This window comes from Solanum tuberosum, unplaced genomic scaffold (assembly GCF_000226075.1).
Source record: "Solanum tuberosum cultivar DM 1-3 516 R44 unplaced genomic scaffold, SolTub_3.0 scf00008, whole genome shotgun sequence".
Taxonomy (NCBI): Eukaryota; Viridiplantae; Streptophyta; class Magnoliopsida; order Solanales; family Solanaceae; genus Solanum; species Solanum tuberosum.
This window is the reverse complement of record NW_006238934.1, coordinates 726,320-738,674: the sequence shown is the minus strand read 5'-3', so window position 1 is coordinate 738,674 and position 12,355 is coordinate 726,320. Positions and strand designations below refer to the sequence as shown.

General features: G+C 32.7%; 1 protein-coding gene across 2 annotated transcripts in view; it reads left to right on the top strand.

Moving 5' to 3' along the window:
* The window catches only part of LOC102603217 (protein DETOXIFICATION 44, chloroplastic), a 7,138-nt gene extending 1,064 nt beyond the window's left edge, over positions 1-6,074 (top strand). The window contains exons 3-13 of one of the 2 annotated variants that reach the window (XM_006338906.2): positions 857-985; positions 1,076-1,218; positions 1,357-1,492; positions 2,412-2,508; positions 2,613-2,713; positions 3,413-3,576; positions 3,957-4,028; positions 4,167-4,283; positions 4,565-4,660; positions 5,295-5,416; positions 5,540-6,074. In XM_006338906.2, coding sequence (XP_006338968.1) covers positions 857-985; positions 1,076-1,218; positions 1,357-1,492; positions 2,412-2,508; positions 2,613-2,713; positions 3,413-3,576; positions 3,957-4,028; positions 4,167-4,283; positions 4,565-4,660; positions 5,295-5,416; positions 5,540-5,603 — 1,241 coding nt within the window. In that variant the 3' untranslated portion in view covers positions 5,604-6,074. Of the gene's footprint in view, positions 1-856; positions 986-1,075; positions 1,219-1,356; positions 1,493-2,411; positions 2,509-2,612; positions 2,714-3,412; positions 3,577-3,956; positions 4,029-4,166; positions 4,284-4,564; positions 4,661-5,294; positions 5,417-5,539 lie in introns of those variants that run through there. The other variant, XR_001473561.1, reaches the window with a different exon arrangement.
* The last annotated feature ends 6,281 nt before the right edge of the window (positions 6,075-12,355 follow it).

Here is a 12,355-nt window from a genome sequence, read left to right as displayed (position 1 = left end):
TAAAGAAGACTTTTGAATCTTGTGGTCCTAAATTAAAGTTATGTCAAATGTACAAAATTGCCCTTAATCTTGTGGTCTTAAACATGCCACGTGGAAAGCAAAAAGTAAAATGTTACCAAAAAAGGAAAGAGGTCATTTTTTTGAAACTGACTAAAAAGGAAAGGAGGTCATTCTTTGTGAAACGGAGGGAGTATGTTTTACCCATTATTTACAACTTAGTACTCCCTCGTCTCAAAATACTTGTCACATTTCGCTTCTCGAGAGTCAAACTATAAGTTACAATTCATCTGATATTAATAGGTGACAAAATACATTGAAGTGTCAAACACACACCCAAACTATCTCCTTTTCTTGAGTTTCACACCTTTACTATTGGGAGTGTGAGTGTTTGAGAAACAGTACACCTCAAGTAATATGTGATGGTGTGTGTATTACACTCTTTTTTAAAATTAAAAAAAAAAAAATGCCACATGGAAAACAATTCCACTGCGGCAAAAGGTTAAAAATTAAAATGAAGAACAAATCAAATTAGCCTATGAAAGAATAAAATGGAGAAGGCAGGAGGAGCTAAGTGTTTGTATACACACATTTGGTCCAATCAGCATTGAGGTGTGTTTCTCAAATCAATGAGTGATAGTTTAGGTGTGTTTTTGACAATGTTGGAAAAAGTTCATGTACTTTGATTTTCAAGATGCGCAATATGACAAGTATTTTGGAAGGGAAGGAGAAAGTGTTAAGCTACTACTCTTCTGAGATGGCTGAAATAAAGTAGGAGAGAATTAAAAATATTTTGAAATGATCAAGTGCAACATACTTGTCCATGCTTTTCTTACTTATCTATGCATGTATTTTGTAGGATCTGTTGAATTGGCAGCAGTAGGTATTTCAGTATCAGTTTTCAACCTCATCTCGAAATTGTTCAATGTTCCTTTGCTCAACGTCACAACTTCTTTCGTTGCTGAAGAGCAGGCATTGATTGCTAAAGGTGACAATGATTGTTTGTCGAAGCATCTCGTGTTAATTTGTCAAACATTGTTTGTCGCTGATATGAGTTATATTTTTGTTCTTAAACTAGATAGCTCACCTGATTCACAAAGCAAGATACTACTTCCTTCAGTATCAACTTCTTTACTACTTGCCCTCGGCCTTGGCATTGTGGAAGCTGTTGGACTTTTTGTTGGCTCCGGTTTCCTAATGAATACCATGGGTATATCTGTTGTATGTCTTAATTTGAAAACGATTTATATTCTAGCATGAGGCCTAACTTCTTGGATTTATGCTTCCCCTTATGTTGTGTATTGCTGTTTGCTAAAGATATTCAGTGTAAGTCTATTTGGGCTTGTTGATGTGTCACAGGATTCACCGATGCGTGAACCAGCTGAGCAATTCCTTACGATGAGGGCATTTGGAGCTCCACCGGTCGTTATTGCACTTGCTGCTCAAGGAACATTTCGTGGATTTAAGGACACAAAAACTCCTTTATATGCTGTTGGCAAGTATCAATGATGCCCAATTACTTCTCTGATCTACATAAAGCAAATCCAAGTGAACTCTGTACTGACATGTTGTGCCTGATAATCCGGTTTGATAAATATTATTTATAGATTTTTGGCTGATAACTGCTTCTAGCTGTAAAGTTTTTGTTTAGATATTAATTTCACAAATTCATTAGTAAAGTTGAGATAAAAATGTTTTGTTTACATGTAGCCCTTTTAGTTGAGCCCTATGCTTTTCATATTAAGCCTCAATATACAATAAGTTTTCCTACATAAGTATAGTTACAAACATATAGGTAGAAGGCACTACTTTAGACGTTTGACTTCATTTAAATTCATACGTCTTGGCGAAGTAGGGATAAGACCAGCTTTTATTGAAGACTTGCTTAGCTCACTCAACGATGGAGAAACTACTCTGGGACAGTGTTATCAAAAGCAGAAAGAGAAAAAAAGCTCTAAGGTCTATTGAGGCTTTAAGTGCAAATAAAACATGGGCTTTAATGAAAAAGGGCACAAAGGGAGAAAAATTACAAACATATGAACAAAGAAATTGAAAAAAAATCACGATAAAGTGAAATATCAATTGTTTTAGTGTAACCTCTTCAGAAGAGGCTCATTGGCAAGGAAAAGTATGCCTTAGAACCGCTCAACATGTTTTGAGCCTCGCTTCAGGGCTTAAGCGCGTCTTTGACAATATTGCTCTAGGGGATGCTACTACCTTATGAGATGTACCTAGAGTATGGCTTTATATTAACAAAGTATTGTCGTTGCTCGATGGAAAGCCCCCTCCCTGGCAACCCCACCCCCCTCAGTATGGCCTGATAAATAGGACTTTTTTTAGTTATGTCTCAAATGTTTGAGTAAAATATTGATACTTCTACTTCCTTATCTGACAAAGGAGTTCTGGATTGTCAGGAGGTGGTAACTTGGTAAATGCATTATTGTCTCCAATTTTGATATTCACCTTTGGTTTTGGCGTTAGTGGTGCTGCAATTGCTGGTGTGATTTCTGAGTATGTTGTTGGCGGTAAACCAAACCGTAGCTACTCTATACATGATATAACTTGCTGTCCATTTTCTTTATCTTATTTTTTTGTTTGATCAACATTTTTACCAGATACTTGACTGCTTCTATCCTTCTGTGGAAATTAAACGGGAAAGTTCTTCTTATTGCTCCAGACGTTAACGTGGGAAGATTTCCTCAGTATCTTAAATCTGGTACTTTCTTGGTAACTCTTGAAACAACACCTGAATCAGGATACATTTGGTGGTTAACAAAGAGAATTTTGATAAAAAGACTCCCCTTTTGTGTGAATAATCTGTTTGACACGACATTCAAATGTGTCCTACTGAATCTCCTATTGCAGCAGCTAGTGAAACTTGAGTATATCTGCATATAAAGATATTTATCCACAGTTGAAGTAACTATCGATAAAAAATAATTTTTCAAGATTTGATATGAATTTCATTTACATTTGAAGATAGAGTAAGGGAGGAATGGTGATTATACAGCAAATTTAAGTTAGAAAAAACAATTTTGCATGAGATACAAAGCAATGCCAATTATTTTGCATGATATATCTCTAAAATGATGTACAAACTTTTGGTTAAGTTCAAGTCCATTTTAGTTTTGCATTTGTTGAGCATATTCTTTTTAGGCATGGAAAATTAGTATTTGGATACAGCACCTTATGTTGCAAAAGGATACCTAACACACAAGGCTTCCATGTACCAAACACATAAACTAGCATTTGATCTTTGAGTGACTGCAGAAATTTTTGCATGTCCGAAGCCCGTCGAATGATAATTAAGAGTGTCTCTTGTGGACTTTATCAGAATATATCGAAATTCTCTTATCTTTTTCAAAATAAAATGATCAAATCTTTGTTAGGTTAAGCTTGTTCTTGTCTTTTCTAGGTGCACTTCTAATAGGGAGGACTTTATCACTTCTAATTACCACTACGCTGTCAACGGCTCTGGCAGCACGAGAGGGCCCTGTGCCTATGGCGGGTCATCAGATATGTGTTGAAGTTTGGTTAGCAGTATCTTTGCTAACTGATGCCTTGGCACTTGCCGGGCAGGTGAGTATACTTTAACTAAACATATTTGTTTTCTCTGCTGTCATTTCTGGCTTTACTGAATAATTTTTAGAAAGTTTGCTCAGCAGCTCTATTTTACGTCTCAATAAAATTCATTTTTATTAGTGATTAGGACCTCAATGTGGCTCCCTGTAACAAATGGAAGTATCATATAACTCTTGAATTTCTTCTTTTAATTTTTAATCTTTTTGGTTACCAATGAAGTCACAGGATTTTCTTTAACAGAGGTTCACAACGAGATTATAGTTAGTGTCCTATTTGGATAATTTCCATTGATTTATTGCTTTCAATCATTAGTTATGATATATGAGTTTAATCTTTCATTTTCTTGAATATTGCATTCTTATTCTGTTGATCTTTAGGCTCTCCTTGCCGGTGGAGTTTCTCAAGGTAATTATAGCCAAGCACGCGAAGTGGTTTATAAAGTTCTACAGGTAACTTGCATTCTTACTTCTGCAGTAGTCTTTATCGACTTTCAACTATGATTACTGACTTAGCTTTTAAGAGAAAACAGTAACAACAGAAACACTGACCTGCAACATCTTTTATTCATTATGTGAAAATCTTGTCAGATTGGTGCATTGACAGGAGTTGCCTTGGGTTTTAGCTTGTTCATTGGTTTTGGAGCACTCTCCGCCTTATTCAGCACGGACTCTGAAGTTGTGGAAATTGCCAAATCTGGTACTCTGGTATGAAAATCTTATCCAGATTCCCTCAGCATTCTTCCCTTAGGATTTTGAACCCCAAACAGTGCATGTTCCCCTAAGTTTACGTTAAGACTACAATTCCTACTTTGCACCAGCTAGGTAATTTCGATATCATGAAATAGTTTTGGTCATTTATAGAAGTAATTACACGGCTGTCATTTCTAGCCTTGTACAGAGCTGTCAGGTTTTGTTATCCGGATTAACTTGATATTTAAATGATAAACTACTTAATTCTTTTCTTATTACTATGATCTATTGGACAGTTTGTTGCTGGATCTCAGCCAGTAAATGCCATTGCCTTCGTTCTTGATGGGCTCTATTATGGTGTTTCAGACTTCGAATTTGCTGCATATTCTATGGTAAGCATTATGGCACATCACTGTTTTGTTCTTCGGAGAATCATGATCTGCGATACTAGAAATAAAGACTTCAAAACTTTTGCATTAATTGAATCTCTTGGTGGAAATTAAAAGGGAAAAAAAGTTAGCAGAGTCTATATGGTTCAATGAGGTGATCAGAATGTCAAACAAAAAGAAATCGTTATATGATATTTGCATTTCTGGTTAGGTTATTGCTTTGTCAGTAACAAAACCTTGCAAGAAGACGTTTGGAATGAAAAGTCTAGAGGAGCAAAAAAGGATCAAGTAGTAAGTTGTCCTGGATGCTGATTACACATGGTAATGAATTGTTGTCCCATTATTTGAAGCATAACCACACAGTGCTACAGCTGCTAGGGGTATGTGCAGCAATGAATGAAGTAAAACCGAGAACATACATATCAATTTGAGTTAGCCGGGTTTTGGCCAATCAATGAGATGCTTCTTGAACATTCTTGAATCGGCGTAGCTAATTGAATTCAATGCAAGCACTAATATAGGAAAAAAAAAATAAAGATAGTGGCTTTGGAGTGTGTCCTACATTGTGACAAACATTTAAAATATCATCAGACTATAACCCCTCCTTCTGATTCAGCTTCGTGTCTTTGACAAACAGTTTGTGATTGGAATAATCTCCTCAATCTTCTTACTTGTGGCTGCACCATTGTTCGGTCTTCCTGGCGTCTGGGCAGGACTCTTTCTCTTCGTTGCCTTGCGTGTTGTAGCTGGACTTTGGAGGTAAATCTCTCATGTCTATCTCTTTTGCCAACCATTGAGAGTGGTAATTTTACGAATTGAACCAAGTTTCATTTACTGTTACTTTTCATTATAGACTTTTTGACAAGTACTTGTGAATACTAGGCTACAAACAAGAGATGGACCATGGAAATTTCTTCGGACGGATATGGAACAGGATAGTGTCTGACTTTCAATGAGCAAGTAATTGATTCTCTATAACGATCGGGGTATACTCTATTAGGCTTATGCCAAGGATGGCGCAAATTGCTGATGATCATACATCATCCAGGCATTTGCAGATCTTGGCAAAATTGAACTCCTGATATCCGGACAGATAATTCTACTGTACAGGCTTGTCAATTTCATCAATCTCTTTGGTCAGTCTCTACTGAGGGGTTGACGATTTATCTTCGATATTGCTTTTGTGGAGGTTTGAAGAATCCACGATCAAGCTACATCATCTCAATGACCACTAACTTGGGAATCTTTTTCGCCTTTTTTCTCCGATTTGTGAAATAATTCAAAAGAGAGAGAGAGAGTTCAACCAAGTGATCCTTGTAAAGTTGAACAGTTTATAACTTGACACATACAATTGTATGCTAATGTAAAAGTTTCATTCTTCATGTACTCTCTATTTCTGGATAAGTCCATTTGCCTTCTTGCTCTGCAGTCTCATTTTTCAAGATTTCGCATCCCCTTGTAAAGGCTCGTGATAATGCTCTTGTGGAACTAGGCTCCTGTGAGAATGTTGAATTGTGTGACCATTTGATATTTCTTTTTGTGGTGTTAAAAGCTGAAGCAGGGGAGCAAATCCAACCAGAAAAACTCACATTGGACTTGGGGATAATCAGGCTCGAACGGATGATTTCCACCACGTCAAGGTGACACTCTACTACTAAGTTATATTAGAGAGAGAGCGTATTTTGAATTGTATGATTATTCCATCGAAAACATTAAGTTGTTAGAAAACACATTTTTATTTACTTAATTACGTATTCAAACAGAGAGAAACTTTGGTAAGCTACAATATCTGCTACATCATGCATGCAATAGGAGGAACAGAGATTTCAATTGCAGTTCTAGTCCAAAATTACCATCTCATCTTTTTTTCCCTCGTGGACAGAGTTATTCAGTACCTATAATGGTAAAAGGTAGGAGGTACACTACGAAATAGTCAAGGTGCATGCAAGTTGGCCTTAGACACCACGATTAAAAAAAGAGAGGCCAAATATGTCCTTAAACTACATGAAATTATTTGACACATGATAAATGAACATATTAAAACCAAAAGTATCCAACTCTCTCTACATTAAAGTTCACATTATGTGTAGGGAACTTTAAATTGTCGCCTTTAAGGTATAGTACATAATTTTCTAAAACAAAAAGTTGGTGGGGCTTCAAATTACAACATGTCTTCTTTTGAAATATTCAAATTACACATGGTGATATGGAAATTTCAAACCGGCAAATAATGTGCTTTATGATTGAAAAGGACAGATGAAAATACAATATAATGCAAGATATAATTGGTTTGGCCAAGTTTTTAGGAAGCCAAAAACGTTTTTTTTTTAATTGAATACAATGCGAGATATAGTTGGTTTGGTTGTTTGGGTCCATATATAGTTGGTTTGGCAAAGCTTTTAGGAGCCCAAAAACGTTATTTTTTGATACAATGTAAGATATAGTTGGTTTGGTCCCAGCAGTGGAGCCAAGATTTTTATTAAGGGTGACAAAATATAAAGTAAAAAAGTATATGCTGCTATTAGGAATAGAGAATATACAACCTCAAGCAGTTCTCACAATCCCTTAACTACTACACTAAGTGGTGTTTAGATGACTTATTTTTAGTGACTTTTGGCTTTTAAGCTATTTTTTTCAAGTTTTGAAAGTGTTCGGATAACTCAAAAAATGCTTTTAAGCACATTTTTAAGACTGAAAAAGTAGAAGAAAAAAAAGAAGTCAAAAGTTGGGTTTTCCCAACTTATGATTTATAAATTTTAATTTATAAGTCACTTAAAAAATACTCAATTCAAACACACCCCCTAAACCTTCGGCTTGTATTAAGAGGTGTCAACACGTGTATATATACTCATTCAATCAAATTTTGACACATATATACAATGTAATTTTTCGACGAAGGGGTGTCGCTTGACACCTCTTGCCCGAGGGTAGCTCCGCCCCTGGGTTTGGTAAAACTTTTAGGAGGCCAAAAACATTTTTTTTTTCTTTTCAATGTGTTTTTTTTATAAAAAAAAAAAAAAAACAAGGTGTTTAACCAAGCTCTTGGGAGAAAGTAAGTATTTTCAAGAAGTAGCCAACACTATTTTTCAGAAGCTTAAAAGAGCAGTTTTTTCCCCAAAAGCAATATTTGTTGGGTAATGTCAATACCCTGCATATGGTAAGACCCACGAGGGGCTGGTTGGTCCGGATCGGAGTCATGATCGATCATGATGCTTGCTTGGTGGACTTAGTTAAGAAATAAAATTTTGTATTTACTATTATTTATAGTTTTTTACATGATGGTAAGCGTTTGATCCTAATTTGTGGTATCAGAGCCAATGTCGTGAGTTCGATTTTGCAAGAGCAGCATTCTGCATGATTAGGTGTTGGAAGAAGAATTGCTAGGTAATGCCAACATTCTGCCTATGACAAAGCCCACAAAAGGCTGGGTGACCCGAATCAGAGTCATGATCGAACATGCCAAATCTACAAATCTATTATTTTTTTAAAAATGAACACCCCCACCCCCACAAACCCCTCCAATAAAAAGGGGTAAAACAAATGCCCTATTTTATGCGGTTGTGATTCTCGTATTTAATCTTCTTGAGTTACTCCCCCGTCCAACAATAGCTGTCCACTATACTAAAAATAGTTGTCCGACAATACTTGTCCAATTTAGAAGATCAAAAGATAGTTTACCTTTTGTGTCTATTTTACCCTTACTATTAAATACTCCCTATGTCTCTAATTACTTGTCCACTTTTTCTTTTATAGTTGTCCCTAATTACTTGTCCATTTTGACAAATCAAGAAATGACAACATTTTTTTCCTATTATACCCTCAATTAATTACTTTGAAAAAGGTAGAATTTTTTGAAATATTAATTTTTTAATTCATCCACTTCATAATTAATAGGGGTAAAATGGTAAACTCACTATGTCAATAATTGTTTTCTTAATAGGTGTGTCAATTCAAAAGTAGACAAGTAATTAGGGACATAGGGAGTATATTTATCATCTAACACATTTTTCAAAACATTAAATTTAATAAAGTCAAAAAATAATATATAATATGGAAAGTGCTAAATGGCCAGAATATGACCAGAAAATTAAAAAAACTATAATATTTTTTTTATTTTAAATAAATTGATATTTTTTTTCATTTTTTAGTTAAAAGGGTAAAAATGTTTTAAAAGGTAAAATAACATAGATAAAATATCACTCTGGCCAAATTCTAGCCAAATTTTCTGGCCAAAAAGATTTTTCCTAATAATATTACCCCTATTATTTATTGTTTCTTAAGGGATGTGCCAAGTCAATAGTGGACAACTATTATTGAACAAAAAGAGTATATAATATGCGAATTTAAACTAATTAAATTAGTGAATATCGAAAATCACATATTATACTAAAAAAACAATAATATATTTTATCTTTTCAATTTATTTTTAAAACTCTAATCTTATGATTAAGGGCTAACTCACTCGACATGAACTCTATCTTCTCCAATGTATTATCCCCTTTCCCTTTTAATCCATCTCCCCACCCCCACCCACTGCAATACAAATAATCTTTAACTATATTTAATTAACGATAATAGCTTAATTGTCATTAAATATGTATTTTTAGTGATAATTAATAATTTTTGTAAATGTCCCTAAAACCTATAGCGACATTGAATCTAATGGCAACTAACTAATGCCGGTAAAATTTTTAGCACTCTTTATTAATGTGCATGTTTATTGCCGCTAAAAAATGTTTTTGTTGTAGTAACCCCACTCCAAAAATAATTTTTTTCAAAAAAGAAAAGAAACTCTAACCTTGTTATAATGTTGTATACAATTTATGAAAAAATTACAATAAATTACCATGTTTGTATATTGGCAAGCGAAATATACTAATGTACGGAGTTTTGAAAAATTCTTTAATGTATAAATACATAATTTCTATATATTTACCTTGTTTGTATATTCACAAGCGAAATATACAAACTACAACCTCCATTTATATATATTTGCCCTGTTTGTATATTTGCAAGCGAAATAAACAAATTGTAGTCTCCATTTATATATACTTACTCTGTTTGTATATTTGCAAGCGAAATATATATACTGTAGCCTCCATAGCAAACATAACTATATCTATGAAACACAATTATCAAAACTATAGCTATAAAATTTTATTATGTCTATTATCTTTGTTATTTCTGAAATTTTGTAAAAAAAAAAAAAAACTCTAACCTTGTTATATAATATTGCGGGCCCAATTTTGAAAGTATAGATTTGATGCGTCTTATAAATCATTTCAAAGTGACATGTTTTGTGTGCTACTTGCAACCACATGTTGGTTTCAATAATTTCTAATTTTATTTTATTTTATACGGCTACACATATAGTTATTTATTTATTGTAGAATAATGGGCAGCCAATTGTCTCATTCATTATTATTAATTATATAAGCCAGACAAGTATGTTAGTTGAACAATTCAAGAAAAAAAAAAGATATAAAGAAGACAGGCATAAGTCCAGCACCAAAAAACGTGACAATATATTTCATATGAATATAATGGAAACACAAATAGACTTTTATGGGAAACAAAAGTTGGACCATAATAAGTGGCACAACATTATTGAGTTTGTCACTTCAATCCTCCATTTTCACATTAGGAAGTTTTCGAATTAGCTTAACAGAAATCTCGATTTTTAGTTTTGAATATAAAAAAAATTACGCTAAAAAAATATTTCCTTTGTACACCTACTGAATTTCGAGTCAAAAAACACAGAACAGAGGAAATACACATAAATCTCCTTAAAGATGTGTTTGTATTTTTAAATGGTGTTGAATGCTTCTGATCAATAGACTGAGTTGGAGTACATGCACAAAAGCTTGTAAGGGTCCTGCTGGTCTCTGGTACTTAGTCTTAAAAATATGGCACTTTAATCAAGAAAATAATAATAATAAAATCTTCTTAAATTATTTATTCCACTCTATTTTTTAACTAATAAGATGAACATTATTACTTTTTTTTTTTTTTCCAGTTGAGATGCACAACAGTAATTTAAACAGCCATCTTCTTCTATTTACTTAATGCTTTTTTCAAATTAAAAAAACTAGAGCAGCCATTCAAGAAGAACTAGTGCTATATTTCAGTATTGCCATCATTTACAAATCCACTATTGGTGACTTCTCCTTATATCATAATTATTGCTCACTCTGTCCACTTTTAATTGTCATGTTGCGTTTTTCGAAAGTCAATTTGACTAATTTTCAAAGTTAAATTAGATTACACTACTTCGATATTTTAAACAAAAAATTTAGATATTTAAAAACTATACGAAAAGCCCTATAAATTGCAATTTTTTGCACATCAATATGATGAAAAATACCACATCATCGTAATTTTTTGTCAAAACTCTTATCATTTGACTCTAAAGAAAAATCATGACAATTAAAAGTGAATGGAGGTAGTATAATCATTCTTTTTTGTCATTGGGGGACAAATATATTACATCGGGAACTTTTGGTATGTTGAACAAGTATAAATAATATTGAGATAAAAAATTAATATCACTATTATTAATCTTGGTATAGCTTAAACGTCAAAGTTAGGATTATTTTATATCTGTCAGATCGTGAATAATAATATCAGAAGTAATTATTCCTAAATAATATAATGAAAGTAACAAACATACCCTGAAGTTCCTAAAACCTTGTTTTTTTCCCAATTAAATAAGGTACATGGAGGATATTTTTGCAAAGCATATTTTTTTCCTTCAAAATTATGCAAAGTATATTATTTTTATATAACAAATCAAATAATTAAGAAAAATCATATTAAAATAAATAATTCTAACCTTACTTAAGAAAAAATAATATTAAAATAACTAATTCTAGCATAACTTGCATTCAAATTAAACGATCTTTAAAATCGTGCATATTGAATTACTTATTTTTAAAAATTATTTTCTATTTGATTGGTGAGTGAAAGTTGTTTTTTCAAAAAATACTTCTAATGTTTGATGGATAATAATTTTTATCCTAGAAAATGAGTGGCCCAAACATTATGGTGAACCTTTTGAGTTTTGACTAACTTTTTATTTTAATCAAGGACTAAATAATCATTTTTATATCATTAGATTCCCCAACAGAGTGGGAAGATTAATTCAAAGATAATGATATTTGTTTCAAAACTCTTTTATTTAATAAATAAAAAAATTGGTGTTTTAGCCTTGATTACGAGGTAGAAAATTAAATTCTCACTGACAAGAATCCTACTAGATTTTTCTTTCAAAATTTATTACTCTATCTATCTCAAAGTAAGTGATATTTTAGTTCTTTCATTGTATTTTAAAATAAATGGTATCTTAGTATTTTAAGAAAAAAACTGATCTTATTCTTTCAAAATCATCTTTATTTATATAATCAAGATTCATTAATTAGATTTTCTTTGATTAGGAGTAAGTAAAAATACCTTATTTTCTAGAAATACATAGGTTCTTAAGAATATGTCCAAATTAAAACTAACATTTGTTTTAGAAAAGAACATGATAATCCACCAAAAAAAAAGAGATAGAAGAATAAGTAATCCAATTTTGAATTAAATCTACCACACCACCAGGCTCCAAAGGATGTGGTATAGTGAATGAAGTTGTTTTTTTTAAAATAAAAAGTCTTGAGTTCGAGCTCTAAAAATGAAAAAATACTTGATATGCCACGCTCC